Genomic DNA, 23,973 nt, shown 5'->3' with positions numbered 1-23,973 from the left:
GATTTTATTCAGTTTTCATTTAAAGGTGAACCTACCCAAATTGCAATTTGCAAAACAACAGACAAACTGAAACATAGTAGTCATCCTTTGAAATGGGCACGTCTCCAAAGTTTGGAGTGCAGTTCTTCTCCAGCCAAGGAACGTGCTCAAAAATCCATATACTAGGGGGAAGTATGCATATATGAGTGAAAATAGCTTACCAAGTTGTGTTACATTAGGGGAAATCGCTTTACTATATAGTGCAGAATTACGTACAAACAGGTATATGTTAGGAGAAATTTGCACTGAAAGGCTGATGAGGACTTTTGAAAAGAAATGCAGTGTGATGTTGAAATGTGGAGAACTGGACTTCAGACTGGAAAAGTGAGAACCTGAGAAACCCAAATGGACAGATTGGTCCATTCCTACCTTTGACATGATATCTGGTGTGTTTTGCATCATTGTGATTGCTCTGTTCCTTGGTATTTTGAGAGATGCAGTCTAGATGATGGTAGAGAAAAAGGAGATCCTTTCTGCTACTTCTGGGGAAAATCTCAGTCAAGAGATACATAGACAGAGAACTAGCCTGGTTAGGAATGGCTGCAGTTCTGCCTGGCTAACAACAGCCTCCCATTTGCCAGGCAAGAGAAAATCATGGCTCTCTTTCTCGCCATCGTTCCCCTCCCTTATTCCCCGACCTCATTGTGCCTCACACTAGGATGCTACGAGGAATGGAGGAGTCAGCTTATCAGCCCCAGCTGGAGCAGAAACCTCATGCCAAGGAAGTGAGAAAGCAGAAGGGGGCTTTAATAATTCCACACTGGGGAAGCTACACAGGCATTTAAAACAAAAAAAAGGATGCTGTTTTATCATCTGTTGGGAATCATATGAATTGAGGAGGCTCACGCAAACAGCATGAACTTGAAGGTCTCGTGATTCTCTTTTCTTTGGCTGTCCATCAATTACATTCTAATAGAGAGCTAGCTACCTGTGACTACACAAGAGTTGTCGACAGGCTCTCACGGCATCAGTTTGCCAGATCCAGAAGCTGCAAGAACTTCCAAAACAGGGATGGGAAACTTGAGGCCCTCCAGATGTTGTTGGGCTCCCATCAGTCCCAGACAGCATGGCCAGTGGTCAGGGATGAAGGGAGTTGTAGTCCAACAACATCTGGGAAGCGATAGGTCCTTCATCCCTGTTAAGGGAAAGAATGATTTCAGGTGTTTCTTCTCTCACCTCTCCCAACTCTGGCAGAATTTTCTCAGCTATCCATCCATCAATGTACCATGTTTTTCGCTCTATAAGACACACCAGACCACAAGATGCACCTAGTTTTTGGAGGAGGAAAACAAGAAAAAAAATATTGTGAATCTTGGAAGCCAGAACAGCAAGAGGGATCTCTGCGCAGTGAAAGCAGCAATCCCTCTTACTGTTCTGGCTTCTGGGATAGCTGTGCAGCTGCATTTCCCCTTACTTTTTAGGAGGGAAAAAGTGAGTCTTATAGAGCAAAAAATACGGTATATTGAATGAGCCCAGGTACTCTGTTCTGATAATGTTGACTCTTCCACTGAACTTCAGAACTTTAGGAGGTGTTGCAACCAAGTTTAAAAATTTGGAATTTTGAAGCAATGGTAAGGTGTGCCTAAAATAAATTTAGCTTTCTAGTTCTTTGTGTAAACGTGATCTAAAGAGAAGTGAGCCTGACATCTTTAGGTTAGATCCTCTTCTGTATTCCCCAAGGGGCAGATGTTAGCTTGAAATGCGACTGATAAGAGCAGGCAGAACTTGAACAGAAAGGGGTAACAACCTAAAAGAAAAGAACGCTGCTGTCCAAGGAAAATCAGAGTTAACCTGACCATTTGTTATGCTACCTGGGACTGGTGGGAGTTGGATGTCAGCAACATCTGGAGTCCCCATCCCTGAATTGAAGGAAATGAATCTCTGAATATAACACAAAGACAATTCATCACTTAAAGGTGCCTACTCAAATAACTGAATGAAAGGAATTGTACTAATCTCCAAGTCCTACTCATTATTGAAAAAGCAAAATATGGGTGTAATATATGCAATACACATCTGATTCTTCCTCACACAGGCACACACTTGGGTTAATCCTTCCCTATAGGAAAGACTGGGACTTCACAAGAGCATTCAAGGCTGGGATTCCAGCCTTGTTATGTTTGATTTCCATTAAAATTTAAATAAGCATGTTTGTCTAGTGTGTTCATTCACAGAATTTTAAATTCACTCTGTACGTGCGTTCACATTGGACTCCGAATTTGGCCGTCACTTTCACCCAAATAAGGGAAACAACTTACTTTCAGTATTGTACAGATGTTACATTGCAGGTCTCGGTTTAGGATGGGCAAACGTAAAAACACAGTTGTGGAAATGTCATTTTGCAGTTGTGAGTCTCCATCTTCAGCACTTGAATTCCATGAAAAATTGAATCTGCAGTTTAAATTTCAGAGGACTGTATAGCTGCATAGTAGTTCATTCCGTATTATCAATTTCTCATCCTCATTGAAGTCTTGATAGTATTTTGTATGCATACTTTTCTCACAGTTGCACTGCCTCATGGTGGGGGTGGGGGTGTTGTTGTTGTTTACAATCTGCATATGGTGCATCTTGTGCATCATATTTCAGGGAAGGGCAGTAGCAGAAGGTCCCAGGTTCCAATCTCTAGCATCACCATATAGGGCTGGGAAATACTTCCTTTAAGAAATCCTGGATAGCTGCTACCAGTTCCTGTAGACAGTGTAGTCAGTACTGGACAAAGGTTCTGACTTGGTATAATCTATGCTTATATATGTTTATATCTATATATAGTATATTGTTGTGTTTGATCAGAAGAATGACGGCAGTTTGGCATTCAGTATCTAAAGTAGCATAAGAAAATAGGTGATTGAATTTTAATACAGTGCGGTGCAAAAGGTCTGAAATTTTGCGTGAATGCACATTATTTGCAAGAATACAGCATATTGGTTCGTGTAAGCACGACGCCTAAATAAATTTTGTTGAAAAGATGTGCATTTTGGAAGGGCTGGGGGAAATTTCATGTCAAGTTTACAAGTGCAGAGCCACAATCTTCAGTCTGAAATCTATAATAAATATTATTTATAAAGTGCCCTGGGGACCCCAGAGCACTCCACATACATTATCTGACTGTAATTCTTACAACGATCCAGTAAGGTAGACAAATATTGTTCCCATGCTGCAAATAGACTGAGAGCGAGAGGCTTGTCTAAGGTCATCTAGTAGCTTCCTGGATTTCCCAGTCCTGAACATTTTACTAGCAAGCCTTTTTAGGGAATTAGATATATTGCTTCCATGCACTCACTCATCCTTCCCTCCTCCACCAGACTGAAAGAATCCATTTCAGAACCAGAGACTGCACAAGACTTCACAGCTGGATTCCAGCTTCCTGTGGCAAGCAGGAGAAGGATGATTTGCTCCTGTCTAAAACAACCTTTCCTTTCCTTCCAGTCACATGCTGTTATATCACCAAACGAAGATCAGTTTAGAAGAGGTGGTCCCTGTTCACTGCTAGCTGTCCCTTATAAACCCCTGCCTCGACTGTGCACCATTTTTTTCCTTTTCTTTTTTTATTAAATCATTTTTATTAGGTTTTCCATTTTAACAATCCAATCAAATCACATTAAATATTCCAAATTATACATCTACATATCAAATAATCCAAATATTCTGCCAAATTATAAATTTTTTTATTGGGACTTCCCATGCTTCAAGTTCGGGGGGGAGGGGGCTCTGATCATCTCATATATATACTGCTTTTCATAGTCATTTCCAATAGTTCCTTTAAATCTTCCTGTTGTTAGCCTCGTTCTTTCACGGCCTCTGAGTTGTTCCCACAAGCGAGTTGAAGTAAACAATGATATGTTTCTGTGTGAATTTTATGATTGTGCACCATTTTTCATTTGTGGGGGAAGTCTTGCTAAACCATTGTTACTGTGAGTTGCTGAAGTTGTTGTCAGGGTCGAGCTTTTCCTTCCTCAGGACCTCTGGAAGTTAAAATCCCTGAGTGGAAGAAAATAGATAAACCATTTTTTTCCCCCTAGCACACATGTCTGCATGTGACTTCTTGCCCACGAACATTCAGGCACTCTGCCTCCCATCTCTCCCACGACAACTGGCGAGGTATATTTTTAACTGTTGAGAGGAACATGGGGCAAACACCTGACTGGCCTTTAGTGCAGTGCCAAGAAGAAAAGGAGGGGAAGGCAGCAGCGAAACTCCAGCTGCGCAGAAATACAACTGCAACAGAGCACTTTGGGAATACACAGGGCTTTGTTTTACAGTGCCTCTGATGTAGAGTTTGCTGTGATGCATCTACAGTACTGATTTTCAAACAGAGAAAGGGCCATCGTTCAGTGAGAGTGCACCTGCTTCGCATGCAGAATGTCCCAGGTTCAAACCCCAGCATCTGTTAAAAAGGTTCATGTAGCTCTTGATGAGCATCTTAAAAAGCAGAGACATCACCTTGCCAACAAAGGTCCGTATAGTTAAAGCTGTGGTTTTCCCAGTAGTGATGTATGGAAGTGAAAGCTGGACCATAAAGAAAGCTGATCACCGAAGAATTGATGCTTTTGAATTATGGTGCTGGAGGAGTCTCTTGAAAGTCCCATGGACTGCAAGAAGATCAAACCTATTCATTCTGAAGGAAATCAGCCCTGAGTGCTCACTGGAAGGACAGATCCTGAAGCTGAGGCTCCAATACTTTGGCCACCTCATGAGAAGAGAAGACTCCCTGGAAAAGACCCTGATGTTGGGAAAGATGGAGGGCACAAGGAGAAGGGGACGACAGAGGACAAGATGGTTGGATAGTGTTCTCGAAGCTACCAGCATGAGTTTGACCAAACTGCGGGAGGCAATGGAAGACAGAAGTGCCTGGCGTGCTCTGGTCCATGGGGTCATGAAGAGTCGGATACGGCTAAACGACTAAACAACAACAACAGCTCTTGATGAGGAAAGCCTCCTACATTCTGAGTGTTAGGCCACAGATCCCAGGTCCCATTCCTGGCAGTCTGGAAAACCCTGGGGTGATGCCACCAGTGTCAAGGCTGGAAGATTCAGGACAGATAGAAGAAAGGACTTCTTCACATACCGCAAAGTTAAACTATGACTATAAAAGAGTATTGGATAAATTGATGGAGACTGCAATGCTTCTGAATGTTGCTGGAAACCACAGGAAGGGAGGGTGCTTTTGTGTTCAAATCCTGCTTGCTGGTTTCCCACAGGCATCCAGTTGGCCCCCGTGGGAACAGGATGCTGGCCTAGATGGCCTGATCCAGCAGACTCTTCTCATGCTACGCCTCTTCCAACCTGGAGTCCTCTAGATGGTTTTGTCTACGGCTCCCCAGCCATCATGGCCAATTTTTAGTGGCGATGGAAGGAAGATCTGGAGAGCAGCAGGTTGTGGCTGACATGTGTAGATGCTGAGTTAGATGGAATGATGGTTTGGCTCAGTCTTAATCAACCTCCTGTGTTTATAAATTGCACCCTAGGGAACACTGGAGTTCCTTGGGAGCTTATATGGGGTTCCTAAATGAGGAAATCAGCAAGAGCAGAGAAGTGTACCAGAAAAAAAAATCAGCTTTCCTCCATTTTATACACCACTGCCAATCTTGAGTCCTGGTCTGCGGAAAAAGGTGGGTTTTAATAGTGCTATTTTTCTGGGGAAAGAGGTGCTGGGACTCCCCATGAATGCTTCCCTTGTTCTCTTATAATGGCAATGGAGCCCCCCTGAGAGGTGCTGGAACTGAGTCCTGGCTGGGGGGAAAGCGCTGGATATAAACAAATAAATAATCTTCCTAGGAATGCGGACCCTCAAACCCAGGTGACCAGTGTACCCCATCAGACCACTCTATCTGGGCCTTGGGGCTCTCCCTGGGACACACCCCTTCCTCAGCCACACCCCTCACCAGCTGTGCTTTGAGTGTTTTTGCCTGGCTGGAATTTGTCCTTGAATTCTGATCATGCTTCTTTCTTGCCTGGATAGAGGGGGGAGGGGTTGAGAGTAAAGAAAATAGCTTCCTGTACAAAGATGAAATCTGCATCCATTTCTCTGCCTTTTTTGCCTCTGGCTTTGCCCTTCCCTGGCATGTGGCCCCTGGAAAGTTGCCCAGAACGGAATATGGCCCTCAGATTGAGAAGGGCTTCCTCCGAAACAATTTTTCAAAAGTGTGGATCTCTGACAAAAATATAAGAGCTTCTTCAAAGTTCATTAGGTGCCATCTACACTACACTATAGGGGACGCGGGTGGCGCTGTGGGTAAAACCTCAGCGCCTAGGACTTGCCAATTACACGGTCGGCAGTTCGAATCCCCGCAGCGGGGTGAGCTCCTGTTGTTCAGTCCCAGCGCCTGCCAACCTAGCAGTTCGAAAGCACCTCCAGGTGCAAGTAGATAAATAGGGACCGCTTACCAGCGGGAAGGTAAATGGTGTTCCGTGTGCTGCACTGGCTCGCCAGATGCAGCTTGTCATGCTGGCCACGTGACCCGGAAGTGTCTGTGGACAGCGCTGGCTCCCGGCCTATAGAGTGAGATGAGCGCACAACCCTAGAGTCTGGCAAGACTGGCCCGTACGGGCAGGGGTACCTTTACCTTTACATTTCACTATACTTTTAAAGTACATTTAACGACATGGCTTCCTTGCAAGAATCCTGTGAACTGTAGTTTGTTATGGGTTCTGGGAATTGCAGCTATGTGGGGTGAACTATAGTACCCATGTTTCTTGCGGGGAAGCAACATATATGATCTGGGTGCGAACACAGCTGCAAAGTGAAAGTAAAGAGCAGAGTAGGTATTAGATTGTAAACCACTTTAAACTTTTTAAATGATATTGTGGCATATAAATATTTCCATAAATAGATCCTTCAGCAATACGAAATAAACGGCTCAGGCGTTGGTATGAGAATGGGAATTTTAACAGTTGAACACAGTCAAGTTTATTTATAAGCCCCTCTATGGCAATTTCTGCATTCAAAATTGGTTTGCCGCAACAGCAGCATCAGATGGAAGCTCATTGCCAAATTTATTGGTTCGTTTGTTTATAAACCACATCTCAACAAAACATAGGAAGCTGGGGAGGGGGGTTGTACTGAGTCAGACCATTGGTTCATCTACCTCAATATTTCCAACACTAACTAGCAGCTGCTCTCCAGGGTGCCAGACAGAAGTCTTTCCCAGTGCAACCGAGACATGGTGTGGATTGAACCCAGTGTCTTCTGTGAATGTACCACAACATTGCTATTGTCTTTTCGGGGTGGGGATTATGGGTGGGGTAGAATAAAATGCAAAACATTACAAACTAAAGACAATAAAGCCCGTTCTACGGTTCTACTGTTATACAATGAGAAGTTCATAAAATGCCTGGGTCACATTTCAGGGAAAGCATTAGTTGTCATTCCATAAAATTACTTGGTGAGGCTTCGGGGAAAGACGTGGCAGCGAATTGATAGAATCAGGCATTTCCAGTTGCTATACCGTTTGTGAGTAAGACATAATAGTTATTGTCTAGCTTCCTGACTCGTGTGCCCGATAAGCCTTTTTTAGGAAAATCATTAAGACTTAAAACCACAGACTACAGTGGTACCTCTGGTTGCGAACGTAATCCTTCCCGGAGGCCCGTTTGCAACATGAAAAGAGCGCAACCTGCAGTGGCGCGTCTGCGCATGTGCGGGTTGTGATTTGCCGCTTCTGCGCATGTGCGAGCGGCAAAACCCGGGAGTAACCTATTCCGGTACTTCTGGGTCACTGCGGGATGTAACCTGAAAGAACGTAACATGAAGCAAACGTAACATGAGGTATGACTGTATTTAAATAACTGATACAATATTCAGTTCATTGTGCTAGAACAAGGGTTGTCAATATTTTGGAGGGGGTGAGCACATTTGGGGATTTGAGAGTGCTGTGGGTGCCAGTCACAAAATGGCTGCCGTGGGGGCGCTGCACATCTCAAAATGGTTGCCGTTGTGTGCAGCACAATGACTTCAATGTAGGGGAGGGCTGAGACAGTGCAAACTAGAACTGAGCAGGAAGAGCTAACAGTCTCTGGTGTATTGAGGGTTTATGAGGCGATATTTACTTTATCAGGTGCTATAGGTTGTACTAGTGGCTGCACTGATGCCCGCAGGCACCCTGTTGGTGACCGGTGCACTAGAAAAACCAACAGCGCTCTGAGAACAGTACTAAATAGAGAGTCACAATTACAATCAGGTCCCTATTTTCAACTGCAGGGTCTGGATTGGGCCAAGTGGCCCTGAGATGAACCAGCAAAACATTCCTGGGGGTCTGGAATAGCAAGCCAGGCTGAAAATAAAAGTCTTCTTCAGGATCTCAGCACTGTAAAAAAAATATATATGCATGGAAAGTTCAGAGGGAAAAAATAAATTAAAAATCTGCCCCCAATGTGTTTGTGCTGGGTTGTTTGCTCAGACTTTCCTGGGTGTGTGTGTGTGGTTGTTTTTTTTCTGGGCGCTTGATGCTTGTTTACTTGTGCGCCAAGCAACGACGTTGAGAAAGTAATGCCACGCCGTATGGGTTTACTCAGATAAGGCAAATATTTAATCAGCGACAAAAAAGTGTTAATTGAATGGTGACCTCTTATCCCAAACAATGACAAGAATGTCTTCTTTAATAATTGAATAATTCTATTCTGCATCATTTGCTTTGGGGCTTTCCCAACGCTGCAAGCTGTATACCGATAGTGCCGCCAGCTCACGGAGGAGAATTTCTCGCTGTATATTTAGCTCGCCTCGGCAAGAGGCGCATCTCGCCGGCAAGGCCGGTGGCAGCCAAAAGGAGCAGATGGCTTGCACAATGGACTAAGCAAGCCTCAAAGCTGAGTCACGAGTGCCATATTGTGGGGACACAGTGGAAGTCAGAAGAATAAGAAGGGTGCATTTTTTTAAGCAGCAATGTGCCACAAAAGTTGCCCTTTCAGTACACGTGTAATGGCTTTGGTTTCCTGGAGGGCAAACTTTCTTCTCTCTCTTTCAAGCATTTATATCCTGACTTCCCAACCAACATAAGTTTCTGAGGCAGCTTTGAATGAAAGCCAAAAGCCAATATCATCCTATGTCATGCAGTGGAGCCTTTTTTTTTTTTTTTTTTTTTTTTGCCTCTTCCTTCTCTTCCCTAGCTTGCTTTCTTTCTTTCTTTCTTTCTTTCTTTCTTTCTTTCTTTCTTTCTTTCTTTCTTTCTTTCTCATCCTTCCTTTGTGCACCAAAGTAATTTTAGACCCTGAGCTTACGGGAAGTGGGGTGGCTTTAGACTGCCTTGTGTACTACATCAGTTGTGAGGCATACAATTAACATTTCTCTTTCATTATTTAAAACTCTGTCTGCATACCTGATACGTTAGCATAGGTAGGCAAACTAAGGCCCGGGGGCCGAATCCAGCCCAATCGCCTTCTAAATCTGGTCCACGGACGGTCCATGAATCAGCGTGTTTTTACATGAGTAGAATGTGTCCTTTTATTTAAAATGCATCTCTGGGTTATTTGTGAGGCATGGGAATTCGTTCATTTTTTTGGCAATAAAACAAAAGTGATCCATTGCAAAATAAGCCACAACTGGTAAGTTATGCACAGAAAACACTCCCAGAAGCTTGGGCAAATAAAGGAGGAAGACTTTAATCAGTGCCTTGAAGGTAACACTGTAGGGGCCAAACAATCATGTTCTAAACTCCAGGTGCCACCACAGAGAAGGCCCTGTCCCCAGGAGCCACGGGCCTCACTGCATCTCAATTCTGAAGGCAATGACACCCAGAGCAGGGCTTCAGCTGAATATCTTAGCAAGGAAATAAGCCTTAATCGGCAGGTAATAAACCCCAGTCTGCAATCAGTCATGAGCTTTCCATGGTCGCACCATGCAAGCACAGAAACTGGTACTGTTGCACGTTGTTCAACCTCAGGAAAATATCAGTGTTGTTGAAAGAAAGAAAGAAAGAAAGAAAGAAAGAAAGAAAGAAAGAAAGAAAGAAAGAAAGAAGAAAGAGTCGCTAGACCTTAAAACTGCAGACATAGACTGCAGACATAGACATAGGCAATACCTGATTAAATTTCAAAAGCCAGAATGGGTCTTCTGACCATTAGGACCAAAATGTGGGTATTCTTCATAGCTCCTTTCTATTGCTCGCAAAAGCAGAACAAAGTACACTATGTAAATATATTCAGGTGACCCTCATTTACATAAGTTATGTACATTACAGAATTTGGGTTGCCTCGATGCAGGATGTGAGAGCCAGTACAGTATGTTGGACTACAAATCTGGAAAATCCAGATTCAAATCTCTGCTAAGACGTGAAGTTCGCTGAATGACTTTGGGTCAATCGCCGTCTGTCAGCCTAAGCTCCCTCACAGGATTGTTGTGAGGATAAATTGTGGGAGAGGAAGAGCTCCTTGGAGGAAGAAAGTGATAAAATAAAACGCAAGCCCTCCGTTTAAGTTTCCAGACCTGACCTTGGAGACTTGCATCAGCTTAAAACTAGTGTGGGAGTCAGCAAGACCTAATGGAGGACAAGTACTATTTAGGGGAATGTAGATAAGGCAGTAATATTTTATCCCTTATTAATTAATCTGGAATAGCTACCATTTTTCATAGTTCAGCGACTCAGGGTTGCTAATTCAGATTAGAATCTTCACTCCCCACAAATTAGGAACCCCTAATGGCGTGAAAAGGAGTTAGGTTCAAGGAATTAAACTGAATCTGCCTCCTGTACTGTAGATTCCTTTTCAATGCACATTTCTCTACTCTTTCTTTCTTAACTCCTCTCTCGAAATAGTAAATGTAGCATCTGGATTCGTGATTATCATTTGACCTTGTTCACCGCTAGCATCTTTAACTAAGCTCTTAAAACTACAAGAAATGCTTGGCCCGCCAAACACAACGGATTTACTGTTTCAGTAAATGGAAGGACAAATGTGTTGCAACACATTCATTCAATAGGTTTTTATTTTCCATGAGTTTGCTGCTGGAGCAGCTTGATTCAGAGGGATAGAAATGGAAATAAGGCAACTTTGTGGAGGTGGCCCTGCAAGCATGAGGCAAAAGGAGGTGATCACCCAAGAAAGAAATTTGGGGTTAAGTAAAAGGGGGCAGCAAAGGGGCAAAGGAGAGAGCTATGACCCATCATGGGGCAAATCGTGTCCTCCATCATGGAGGGCATGTGTTGTGGTGAGATCACCATAAACTGCCTCCCTGTGGTGGGACGGGACCTTTTGGATCGCCACAACACCCCATTGGTTGCCCCCGGTTGCTAGGGCAGAGATTTGACTAATTGGGATGGCTATGTTCTGAAATGCTTTTTTTTTTACTGGAGAGGATGAGGGCTGAATCTGGGACCTTATGCAAGCAAAGCATTTGTTCTGCCACAGAGTTATGTGCATGCAAACCATCACTGTGCCCCCATCAACAGGGGACATTTCTACAGATTTCTGAAACCATTACAGACCTTCCTGCAGTCCTACTCCAACCTGGTACTCTCCAGATGTTTTTGACTGCCCCTACATGAACCTACCCGGACAATGAGTTCATCACCTGAGGCTCTTATTTGTGTGTCCCTTCCAGGGGTGTTGTAGAGGGTGTCAATGCATGGCTATGCCTTCTTAGTGGTGGCTCCTTGCCTGTGGAATGCTTTCCCCAGAGAGATGTGCCTGGCATTGTCAATGTTTAGGTGCCAGGTGAAAACATTTTTATTTACCCACACATTTTGCTCACAATTGGTGTTCATCTTTTCATTTTTCATTCATCCTTTGCATGTTATGGCACGATGAGCATTTTTAGTTTTTTTTAATCTTTTGATGTACAGTGGTACCTCGGGTTACATACATTCAGATTACATATGCTTCAGGTTACAGACTCCGCTAACCCAGAAATAGTGCTTCAGGTTAAGAACTTTGCTTCAGGATGAGAACAGGAATCATGCTCCGGCAGTGCGGTGACAGTGGGAGGCCCCATTAGCTAAAGTGGTGCTTCAGGTTAAGAACAGTTTCAGGTTAAGAACAGACCTCCAGAATGAATTAAGTACTTAACCCGAGGTACCACTGTATTTTAATTTGGTATTTGTACTTTTAAAAAATTGTAAGTCGCTTTGAGACTTTTTTGGGGGGGGGTAGTAAGTGGCAAACAAAGATAAGTAAATAAATAAATAAGTAATAATATTTATTACATTTCTAGCTTGCATTTTCTCCCACAGTAACACAGGGGCAAACATCACAATAACAAAACAATGCAATTTAAAATGAAATGAAAAATGTATTTAAATCATTTAAGAACATGTAAAAATACTAATAACATTTCAAAACGTTTAAACTTAAATCATATACCCTCACAGCTAATGACTTCAGGGTTGCCAGAAACAGTATATTTCAGCCATCAAATGCCTGGGTGAACAGGAATGGTTTTTTTTAAATCCCTTTGAATTTTAAAAACAAGGTAGATAGATACACCTAGCAGGGAGAGCATTCTACAAATGGGGAGTCACCACCAAGAAGACCCTGTCACGGTCAACGCCAACCAGGCTGCACCCAGATTATACATGCCATCTATAATGCAGCTGTTTGTGGGGCGGACGTCTTCTTCATTCTCATCCGCAGAGTTCTGTGGTGTCTTCAGAGTTGAAGTGCAGCAGAGGCCTGTGATGGGCACCGTGTGTTTTAAGCTCCTCTCTTTCGATCTCTCTGTCTGTCTCTAGGATATGCTGCAGAATTCTCCTAACTCAATGACTGCAGTATCCGGCAACCCCCAAGGAATCGTGGTGCCTGCATCAGCACTGCAGCAGGGGAACATCTCCATGACAACAGTCAACTCACAAGTTGTGTCAGGTGGGAGGCGTGGAGCGTACGTCTGACCATGTTAGTCGCGTCTTTTGCATGCTTGGTATTTTTAAACTCCCTCAGATAGTTAGCTTTGAATTGTGCATAATCGTGAGGAAAACCTGGGGAAACTGGCTGCGTAAAAAAACACACCTCTCATTGCACTCTCCATTCCCCTCTTAAAAGCCACCACCATTCACCCACAGACCCCCTCTGATGTCTCTCTCACATAAATACAGAACTTCTAACACACAAATCACTCACCATGCATTGTTGGGCTTTTTTGTAATATTTCGAGGGGTTTTGAAGCCCTAAACAGCCTCGGCCCATTCACCTGAAGGAGCGTATCCACCCCCACCGTTCAGCCCAAACACTGATGTCCAGCGCCAAGGGCCTTCTGGCGGTTCCCTCACTGTGAGAAGTGAGGTTGCCGGGAACCAGGCAGAGGGTCTCCTCAGTATTGGTGGCCACCCTGTGGAACACCCTCCCATCAGATGTCAAGGAAATAAACAACTATCTGACTTTTAGAAGACATCTGAAGGCAGCCCTGTTTAGGGAAGTTTTTAATATCTGATGTTTTATTGTGTTTTTAATATTCTATTGGGAGCTGTCCAGAGTGGCTGGGGAAACCCAGCCAGATGGGCGGCGTATAAATAAATCATCATTATTATTATTATTGTTGTTACTACTACTACTACTTTCTGTCTGTCAGTGGAGGGCCACAGCTCAGTGGTAGAGCATCTGCTTTGCATGCAGAACGTCCCAGGTTCAATGCCTGGCTTTTCCATACAGGGCGGAGAGGTACTCCCTGCCTGTCAGGGAACTGACATCGGAGACCAACAGAGAGAGAAGTCGCCCCAATAGTGCAGGAGAGGGAACCAGCAAGGAGAGAGAGAGAGGTTCCGAGGGGGAAGGAAATCAAGGTGACACCAAGAAGAAAGGGGAGGAGAGCACTTTGGAGGGAAGGCTCAGGGACTCTTCCAGTGAGATCAGCGGGGAGAGTGCCGGACCACCACTGGGCACGCCTACTCTGCACAGAAGGCTTCCGCGCAGAGAGGCTAGGAGGAGACTGGCTGTCAAGGAATTCTTATGTTGGAAAAAGTTTAGGAAACACCCACTAACGGATTCTGCCAGCAACTGAAGCAGACGCACTGGAGAGCACTTCAGTCAGGGAAAGGTTTAACCAAACAAGCAGTTCAGAGAAGTTCGTGACTTACACACAAGCAACTACAATTCCCATTACACTGCCCAAAACACTAAAGACCTACTTACTGCCAGTCACTGTAGACAGTAGTGAGCAAGATGGACCAACGGTCCTAGTAAAGATTCCCAGAAAATGGTCTCGTCTGGTCTCCTTCCACCATTTCTTGAGGATGTCGGCACGTCTGTTAGAACCATGCCTCCATGAAACCCCTGAATTCCATATGCACTCAAGTGTTATGATGAATGAGGTGAGCAAACAGGTAGAATGTCTTCCGGTGGCAAATCAGACCCTTCCCACTGTCGGCGGCTGGCATCCTTGTGGAGCATCGCCTGCTCTTCCCCCTTTCCTCCCACCCCACTATTTAAATTTTTTCCACAGCACCCTAAAGCAACATTAAGGTACTTTGTGGGACTGTGGGAAGTTTAAAATGGCTTCCCAGTCCCAGAGTCATTGCCGGTTACCAAGGGAGGGTTTAGGAGGTTGGCACAGTGGAGGTACAGTGGCAGGAATGGTGGTTTGGCTCTGCCACTGCACCCATACCACACCAGCCTCCCTGCTGCCTTGCCCCTCTCCCTTCCGGTAACCCACAGTGACCCCAGAATTTGGAAACCATGTAAGTAGTGTCACCCTGCCGCTATGGCCTGATAGGTATCAGGCAGCATTCCAGGGCCTGGAAATGGCTCTGATTCAAATCAAGTCAATGTGTGGGATGGGATCGTTCCCGTTGTCCCCTCCGTGTGCTATTTCCCTGCAATAAGAGATAGTACAGATTGCAGAGAGAATCCAGTTTGCACATGGATAGACCCTGTGCAGGCTCTGTTTGTGCTTCCCCCTCCCTTGTCCACACATTGACTTTACCTGAATTGCCATCTGAAGAGGGCTAGTGAGCAATTGTTATTCAAGAAGCATTCTCTTGTCAGGAGAGTGACACAGGGGCCTCACTTTCGATTCTTGCTATATTCCTTCCCGGCATGAAAATGATGGATCGGGATCAGGCCTTTTGCTTTGTCACTGAGACCAAATCAGATTTACACACACACACACACTTCCTGCTGAAATGTCACAGCATCCCTGTATCTGCAGCAGATTATTCTTCCCAGTCCCATCTCATCCCATCCCACCTAGTTTGGTGGCAGAGCATCTCCTTTGCATTCAAAAGCTCTACGGTTCAATCCCTGGCATCTCCAGGTAGGGCTGATTGAGACCCCTGCCTGAAATCCTGGAGAGCTTCTGCAAGTCAAGATAGATGATATTGAGCAAGACGCACTGATGGTCTCACTTGACATGACATCTTCCTTTGTACCAGAGCATGGACTCTGGTGGTTTGCAGTCTCCCTTCCCCGTCTAAAGGTGTTGTCACTTTCTTCTCCGTTCCTATCAAAATGAAGCCAAATTCAGATCAATCAGTTTAAATGTCCTGGAAATTATTTAATAATCATAATAATAATTTATTATTTATACCCCGCCCATCTAGCTGGGTTTCCCCAGCCACTCTGGGCAGCTTCCAACAGAATATTAAAATACAATAATCTATTCAACATTAAAAGCTTCCCTAAACAGGGCTGCCTTCAGATGTCTTCTAAAAGTCTGGTAGTTGTTTTTCTCTTTGACATCTGGTGGGAGGGTGTTCCACAGGGCAGGTGCCACTACCGAAAAGGCCCTCTGCCTGGTTCCCTGTAACTTGGCTTCTCACAGGGAGGGATCCGCCAGAAGGCCCTCGGCACTGGACCTCAGTTTCTGGGCAGAATGATGGGGGTAGAGACACATTCACCTCCCTGATTTTTATTATTATTATTGATTGATTTGTATTTGTATATTATGTGAGGTAGGTTAGGCTAAGACACGACGACTGACCTAAGGTCACCCAATGAGTTTCATGGCTAAGTAGGGATTTGACCCTGGTCTCCCAGGCCCTAGTCCAACAAGCTTACCATTACACTACACTGGCTTAGTCTGCGGTGGATATGTGTTCATATTACTTTCACCACACTAGCAGTGCAATCCTATGCATGTCTGCTGAGAAGTTAGTTCCACTGAGTTCAGCAGAGCTCAGTAAGTGTGTGTGTCCATAGGACTGTAGCCTTAGAATGATACATCTCCCTTCATCTTCACCTGAGCCAGGAAACCTGTGGCCCTCGAGATGTTGTTCAACTACAGTACACATCATCCCTAACCATTGATCATGATGCATGCTGGAGATCAATACCATATGAAGGGTCTCTGGTTTCCCTTTCCTACCTTAAAGCCTTTATGTTTCTCTTCATCCTTAAACTGTCTTTAAAAAAAAAAAAAATTCTAAGAAAGAACATAAGTGAATCAGACAAAATAAAGTTTCTTAGTTCCAAAGAAGACCAGAAAATGCAATAAGCTAAACTGAGCACTGCCATCTATTAAGACACATTGTCATAGAATGAACAAAACAACAACAAACAGGCTGATTTGAGAAATGCTATACCAAAGTATTGTTCATATAAGAAATAAGTGTAAAGCATCTGTCAATCAATATATGAGTCTGATTGTGTTTGTCCATCAAATGCCTGTATTTGTTCAGTCAATTTCTCCATCAAGGCTAAATCCTAAATCCTTCTGTGTCCATTGAGAAGCAAATTCTTACTGGTTTGCTAAAAAGAGCAAACAAAAAAAATGTTGCCTGTGACATTTGTCTTTACCCTCCAAATGCCTTCTTGTGGGGGATCCTGCAAGATAAGTCTTGTGGCTTTAGCAGGGTGGAAATGATTCTGTTTATTTTTTTCTCATGTCTCTCTGGAAATATACTAAATCCAAATAATGGCTTTAGATCCATTATGTTTTGGCTGGTCCTGATTTCTAAGACCACTGGACAGCCTATGGGATCTTTCAGGTGAAGATGGCTGTGGGGATCCCTTCCGATACAGGTTTCCCCCACTGAACTTTTGATTCAAATGCATGAGGCTGGTTGAAACTTCTTCTCTTTTCTGTTCTGCCGATAGATTTCAGCTGTCTTCCTAAAATTCTGCTGTGAAATCCTGTCTCTTTGCCAGGTGGAGCCCTTTACCAGCCTGTAACTATGGTAACGTCTCAGGGCCAGGTGGTAACCCAAGCAATCCCACAGGGAGCCATTCAGATCCAGAACGCGCAGGTAAGACCAACTGCCTAAGAGAACTGGGGAACCAAAGAGGGTGAGGAGATCACTTAGGATCTGGTTTGTTTTGAAGCATTCAAAACGGAAGTCAGTCTAAGACTTCACAGATCTGGATCTATCCTCTCAAAGAGGAGAATGTGGCATAAGATCCATAAAGGGTGGTATGAAGCTGCCACATTCAAAGCAGGGCTGCCTCTCCTGGCAGAGGATCTTCTTCCACTGAATATATGTAGAAAATGCTGTTTCGGAATGTGGATCCTTGGATAGGTACGCGGGTGGCACTGTTGTCCAAACCACTGAGCCTCTTGGGTTTGCCAATTGGAAGGTTGGCAGTTCGAATCCTTGCGATGGGGTAAGCTCCCATTGCTCTGTCCCAGCTCCTGCCAGCCTAGGGGTTCGAAAGCAGGCCAGTGCAAGTAGATAAATAGGTGCCACCACGGCGGGAAGGTAAACGGTGTTTCCGTGTGCTGCTCTGGTTCGCCAGAAGCGGCTTAGTCCTGCTGGCCACATGACCCGGAAGCTGTACGCCGGCTCCCTCGGCCAATAAAGCGAAATGAGCGCCGCAACCCCAGAGTCGGTCACGACTGGACCTAATGGTCAGGGGTCCCTTTACCTTACCTTTAACCCTGCAGGGGCCCTTTACTTTTTTAACCTACCTTGGCTAGGCCCAGGCCTGCATAGCTTTAGCAAGATGGTGGCCTCATATGCCTTCAAAGTATAATTTGTAACTCCCCATTATGGAAGGGAAGCAAGAATGCTGTGCTTTAACATGACCTGTAGTTCCACCCCAAGGTGATAATGGGAGAAGTGTACAAACCACTGGCCAAGCCGTTTCTCTAATACCACCATGGGAGATGTTGGTGGGTGGCCTCAGCCCCAGGATCTTTTGCAGTTGGCCCCAGTTCTCCTGCTTCTTAACCCCCTGTTTTAAAATTAACTTACTTTATAAAAAACAACAACTTTATTTATAAGATATCTGTTGGACACTGCAAAGTGCAATGCTGGTGAGATCTCACCCATGCGCAACTTTAATTTTCCAGTGGCATCAGTACAGATCCATTCACATTGGGAATGGGGGGGATTCAGTTTGTTTCACATTTAAATGCACATCTACCTATTTTACCCATCCTAAAACAATACAGAAGCCAACATGCAGATGTTCTGTGAAATTCACATTTCTCCGAATTTTGCAATAAATTCCGCCAACTGAAGAAATGTGAACAAAAATGCATATGTTACAGGAAAGTGGGTGTAAAAATGCATATATTGGTGAAAATAACATACAGAAATGCATCGTACTGGGTGAAATTTCTTTCTAGACATGTGTATGTTAAGCAAGATTGCATGCAAACATGAATCTGTTAGAGAATCATGTGATAAAATGCTGATCAATTTTTACTAGGGGTTTTATAAATGTGCAAAAATGTGGCAAACCAACCCTAAGTTTGAAAAAAATGAGAGACTGGAAGGAAATTGTTCGTTCCTAATTTGTATATGCAAATGTTATGCAATTTTTTGTGCACCTGTTCCCTAAATGCTTTAAGAATCTAGCCATGCCCCTAAATACAATTTTCAGTGGGTTCCCCGCCCCCCCCAAAGAAAACACTACCATCCATCTCCATCCTGGGAGACACTTAAATCACTCTGCTAATTGGAAAATTCAGAGAACAGAGGTACGAATAATGGAGATTTTATTGTAGTAGGAAATAGCATTCCCAGTTAGTTTCTCCATCAGAGTTTTGCGGGCAGAAAATCCTTACCTACTTATTGAAATGTGTCCCACTTATTCTGCCCCCGCCCTGTTTTGTATTAATGAGAAGCAAATCATACAGTGCTTGCTATATAAGCTCAGATCTTTTTTATATAAAATAATAATAATAATGAAAAAGCGTAGGCATTGATGTACTGACATTTCCTACTGAGTCAGCACTGGCGGGACCACAACTGCACCCGATCAGTCTCTGAGCTCCTTTAAAATCTCTCTGGTCCTCTCTCTACATTAGAGCTTTTCTTTCTTTCCTTTTCCCCCCTTTTTACTTAAAGCTTAATAATAATAATATAAAAACCTATTGGAAAAGGCATTGGCAGGCCTGTCATATCCCCCAATTCCTCGTCTTTCTCTCAGCTCGGGGATGAGGAGTGGAAAACAAAACCTGAATCTCAATTCTATTTAATGTGTAAAAGCTGTTGCTAGCTCAGATCTTAGAGTGAAATTGATCAGATCTGTTGAATACAAGTATGCTGGGAATATTGTGGCACTGGTGGAGCCCTGGACAAGCACTCCTAATGTTATTTCTGTATTGCCTGGGTAATTTATTCAGCCCAGACCTTGCAATACATCCCAAGCGGTACCTGGGGGAATCATTTATACCTGACACAGGGCTGCCATCCTGATGTTTAATTCATGCAGGAGAAATGTTTTTATGAAGAACCTTAAAAAAAAAAGTGTCTGTGTCTGTGTGTGTGTTTTTTAACTTGACGTTGAGATTCCAGTTTCCTGCAACCTCATTAAAAACTTCTCTTCCCCTGCTTCCCAAGATCTTTGCATTTCCTCTTCTTTTCTGCCAGCCTTAAAAAATAATAATAATAACCTTCTTCTGCTAAGAAGAATCCTATTGAGAATTTTACATTTTAACACTGATTAATAGATTGAAGGGTATTTTAAGGCTATTTACTGGGAAGTGACTTACAGGGAAATCAAAAAGGCCAAAGCAGCGTCATATTAACCAGTAGGCACTTCAGACATCAGCAAGGCAGGGGCACCCCAAAAAATATATGAGAAATTTCTGTTTGAAAGGATTTTGCATTCAGAAACTTGAGAGGGGGGCGCTATTTCATTTCAGCATACATGTAAGTTTTGTGTCACTTTGAAAAATCAAATTTTATTTTTCAGTTTAGTATTTTTTTCAAATTTTGAATTGCATACGGTGGGCACCATTTGTTTTTCAGTACTTGGGGCCTCTAAAATCTTGATCCAGCCCTAGATAAAAGGCCAACCAATCAGGTTGAGGCTCTGGGGCGGGGTTTAGCCGCCCAAATGCGACCGCAGCAGCGCTTCCCCTTTATTCTGCTGCTGGTTTTTGTCGGATCACCCACACACCCTCCCTTTAGTTCATAGCTTGGTTCTTGACATTGCTATGGACCTGTGGTTGGTCACCTTGGTTGGTCAAGGGGCCTGGTAGGAATTTTTATCCAACTGGCAAATTGGCACCGGCCACTTGGTTTTTCGCCTACCTCGTAGCAAATAGTCACAACTTTTTGGTATTGGCGGTTAGGCATTGGAATATATTTGTGGATTGGAGGGCAGGGTGTGGCCATCGCCTACCCCTCCTCTTTATGGGTGTTCCGGTAAAGGAATCTGGCGGTCGTGGATCCTGTCCAACACCCTTGCTGGTGGCTAGGGCCATGGCACGACCCCCGGTGACATCAGGGGGAGCTTTCAGTTGTATTTGCATCAACAGGCTCCTCCCACTGGTGGTTAACCCTTGATAGACTCACCCCTTCCTGAGGGGGTGGAGTCACGCTCTGTTGTTTTATCCAATGCCTAAGCCAATACCTCCCACATGCTGTAATCAATAAAGTTGTGGCCTTTTTTAGCCCATTAACCTAATATACCGTGTCCATGTGTCTTTCTTATCCTCAAGCGGGTGGTGGGTCCTTGAAACACAAACATAGGAAGCTGCCTTAAACTATTGCTCCATCTAGCTCAGTCTAGTCTACACTGACTGGCAGTGGCTCTGCAAGGTTTCAGACCAGAGCCTTTCCTCCACTACCTGGAGAAGCTGTGGGTGGAGCTTGGGGTCTACCTGATAAACTTGGAGTTACTTTCTCCTTTATGATTCTCCCCAAGTCTGCGCCTCGACTCCCAAAGTGGCATTTGGAGAGGAGATTTCCTGAGCTTTGCTCAAATCATTCCTTCCATGTATTAGCTTTTCCACAACCTTTCCAGCATTGGTGCAAGGGTGCTTTCCGAGGAGAAAGATCATAAGTCACTCCCTGTCCAAACCACTGTGCAGATGAAAATGTATGATGAAACCATGCCATTTATGTGTGTGGTCATAATTTGATGAGTAGCATGTTCTTACTCCAATGTCGGTAGCAGTATGACCCAGAATGTCAGTTGCTAGAATCATCATCATCATCATTTATTAAACAATCCATAGACCTCAGGGTGGTTCACAACACAAAAATACAATATAAAAAACACAAAGTACATAATAAAAATAAGGGGGGAAACAAACAAATCAATAATCTCCAGGTAGAGAGAGCTCTCTTGCACTCAGATAACTGCTTGCAGGCTTTCCATAGGGATCTGGTTGGGTGCTATGAAACAGGGTGTTGGGCTAGATGGACTTCTGGCCTGACCCTGCAAGGCTCTTCCAGTCTTGCATCTTCATTCATAAGCAGATTTATTTATTTTTAACTCAAACTTTTGGCACAGCGGAAAAGCCTACTGATCTCCCTTTCTTCCCCAGCTTCTAAGTGTTCCTCCTAAGTTAGTTTTGCTCTCTTCCTCTCTGAATAGCGCAAGCGTCTCCAGCCTCGCAAGAGCCACCGTGAAATCGGACCGACGTTGCGATCTGTGTCACCATGGCAACCTAGGCCCTCTTTCCCTTTTCTCCCCCCCCCCCTTTTTCACCTGCATTGTTGCTTAAGCTTCCCTTTCTCTTTCCCTGCCCCGTAGGTTAACCTGGACCTGACCTCTCTTCTTGACAGCGAAGATAAAAAGTCAAAGAACAAACGAGGTGTCCTGCCGAAGCATGCCACGAATATCATGCGGTCCTGGCTCTTCCAGCATCTTATGGTGAGAGGAGTTAACAAGTGTGTCTGAGCGATTAACCCCTTGGGATCGTTTTCCCATTAAGGAGAAGCCAGTCCAAAGGGTGCTCAATGCCCGGGTTTCCATGAAGTGGCTTGCTTATCTAGGATAAGCACAAACATCTTCACAATAGCCGGAGAAAGAGACTGCAGACAGGAAGCTGTGCACTATTCTTTATCTTGTGGATTAGAGGAAAAAGCCAAGCAGCCCATTCCTAAGGATCTGCTTTAGTAGCTGTACAGTAGGTGCAAGCAGTGGCTTTTTCCGCCGCAGCTTAAGCATGCACATACTAATGGCAAGCAGGGCAGGAAAGGCCTTCTTCCTCTACGCTGTACCAAAGAATGACAGACTTCTCAGGCTCTAAGGGACTCATTAGGTGCATCTGGCGGCACAGAATCAAACACCTTTGTACCCAGGCCTAGGATGTGCCAAATGTTTACCTGTTTCAGTTTGCAAAAAATCTTGTTTTCAGCGGGACTAAAATATTTCCTGGAAACACCTTTTTGAAACCCGTTTAGGTGTACCTGCTTGCTGTTGTTTGTTCCCCCTCTCTCTCCCAACTTCAGTGCGGTTGTGCTCATCTGTTTCCTGTTAAAGCTGTGTTTTCTTGGGCAATTTATCCTAACCAATCAGTGAATAGAATGTCACAGCACTACATAGCCAATCGGGTTTGACTATGGGGCAGCGTTACTGAGGGTAAACTTAGACAATTGCCCTCAGAGTGAGGGTAAAAACAAACAAACAAATATTACCTGCCCAGCACCCTAAGGTCCCAGGGCATGTCCACAATGATTTAAAATACAACGTTAAAAAACAATTTATAATCGCAAGATTAGGGTGGCTTCTAAACATATGCAACTCAAGGGTCAAAGGGTAAAGCAGTGCATCTTCAGTATTCGATGAAAACATTATTGTGAAGGTGCCAGGGGCATCTCTCCCTGGACTAGTCACATGGGTGTTCCCAGCCAATCATCCATGAGAAAATACTTGGAGAAACCCTTGGGAAAGAAACAGCCAACAGGAGGCAGGCTTTTGCTAAATACCCATTTTTTAAAACCTTTTTAAAAAAGTAAATACAGTAGCACTCTCAATTTCTGCACTCTTAATCTCTAACAAGACTGAGCTACATGTCTATGGGCGCTTGCAGATATAGTCAGTGCCTTTCTTCTGGTGGGGGGGAAGGTGCTACCACTCAGCATGAAGTTGTTATAGTAAGTGGCCTACTGTTAACCAGTGCTTTTATTCTAGGGGAAAGGGTACTGGTACTGTGTACCTTTGAGTTTCCCCAGAAAAAAACCCCACCAGATATAGATACAGATACAGTGGTACCAAGGGACGCGGGTGGCACTGTGGGTTAAACCACAGAGCCTAGGGCTTGCTGATCAGAAGGTCCGTGGTTCAAATCCCCGCAATGGAGTGAGCTCCCGTTGTTCAGTCCCTGCTCTTGCAGCTCGAAAGCACGTCAAAGTGCAAGTAGATAAATAGGTACCGCTCCGGCGGGAAGGTAAATGGCGTTTCCGTGCACTGCTCTGGTTCGCCAGAAGCGGCTTAGTCATGCTGGTCACATGACCCATAAGCTGTTCGCCGGCTCCCTCAGCCAATAAAGTGAGATGAGCGCCACAACCCCAGAGTCGGTCATGACTGGACCTAATGATCAGGGGTCCCTTTACCTTTACCTTTACAGTGGTACCTCAGGTTGCAGACGCTTCAGGTTACAGACTCCGCTAACCCAGAAATAGTACCTCGGGTTAAGAACTTTGCTTCAGGATGAGAACAGAAATCTCACGGTGGCAGCGGGAGGCTCCATTAGCTAAAGTGGTACCTCAGGTTAAGAACCTTTTCAGGTTAAGAACGGACCTCTAGAACGAATTAAGTTCTTAACCTGAGGTACCACTGTATACTACATACACAGAGAGAGAGAGAGAGAGGGAGAGGGAGGGAGGGAGGGAGGGAGAGAGAGAGAGAGAGAGAGAGAGAGAGAGAGAGAGAGAGATTCTGTAGCATTCAGTGAGG

The 23,973-nt window shown here is 44.4% G+C and overlaps 1 protein-coding gene across 7 annotated transcripts in view; it reads left to right on the top strand.

Annotated features, from left to right (window-relative positions):
- PKNOX2 (PBX/knotted 1 homeobox 2) overlaps positions 1 to 23,973 on the top strand; it is a 416,847-nt gene that overhangs the window by 370,157 nt on the left and 22,717 nt on the right. For all 7 annotated transcript variants that reach the window (XM_083480587.1, XM_083480583.1, XM_083480589.1 and 4 more), the window contains 3 exons: positions 12,696 to 12,825; positions 17,041 to 17,138; positions 21,826 to 21,945. In XM_083480587.1, the coding sequence (XP_083336713.1) occupies positions 12,696 to 12,825; positions 17,041 to 17,138; positions 21,826 to 21,945 (348 nt within the window). The remainder of the gene's footprint in view (positions 1 to 12,695; positions 12,826 to 17,040; positions 17,139 to 21,825; positions 21,946 to 23,973) is intronic.

The sequence above is a fragment of the Podarcis liolepis genome, assembly GCF_965112155.1.
Source record: "Podarcis liolepis genome assembly, chromosome: 16".
Taxonomy (NCBI): Eukaryota; Metazoa; Chordata; class Lepidosauria; order Squamata; family Lacertidae; genus Podarcis; species Podarcis liolepis.
Note: the sequence above shows the minus strand (reverse complement) of the source record. Positions and strands in the feature narration are given on the sequence as shown.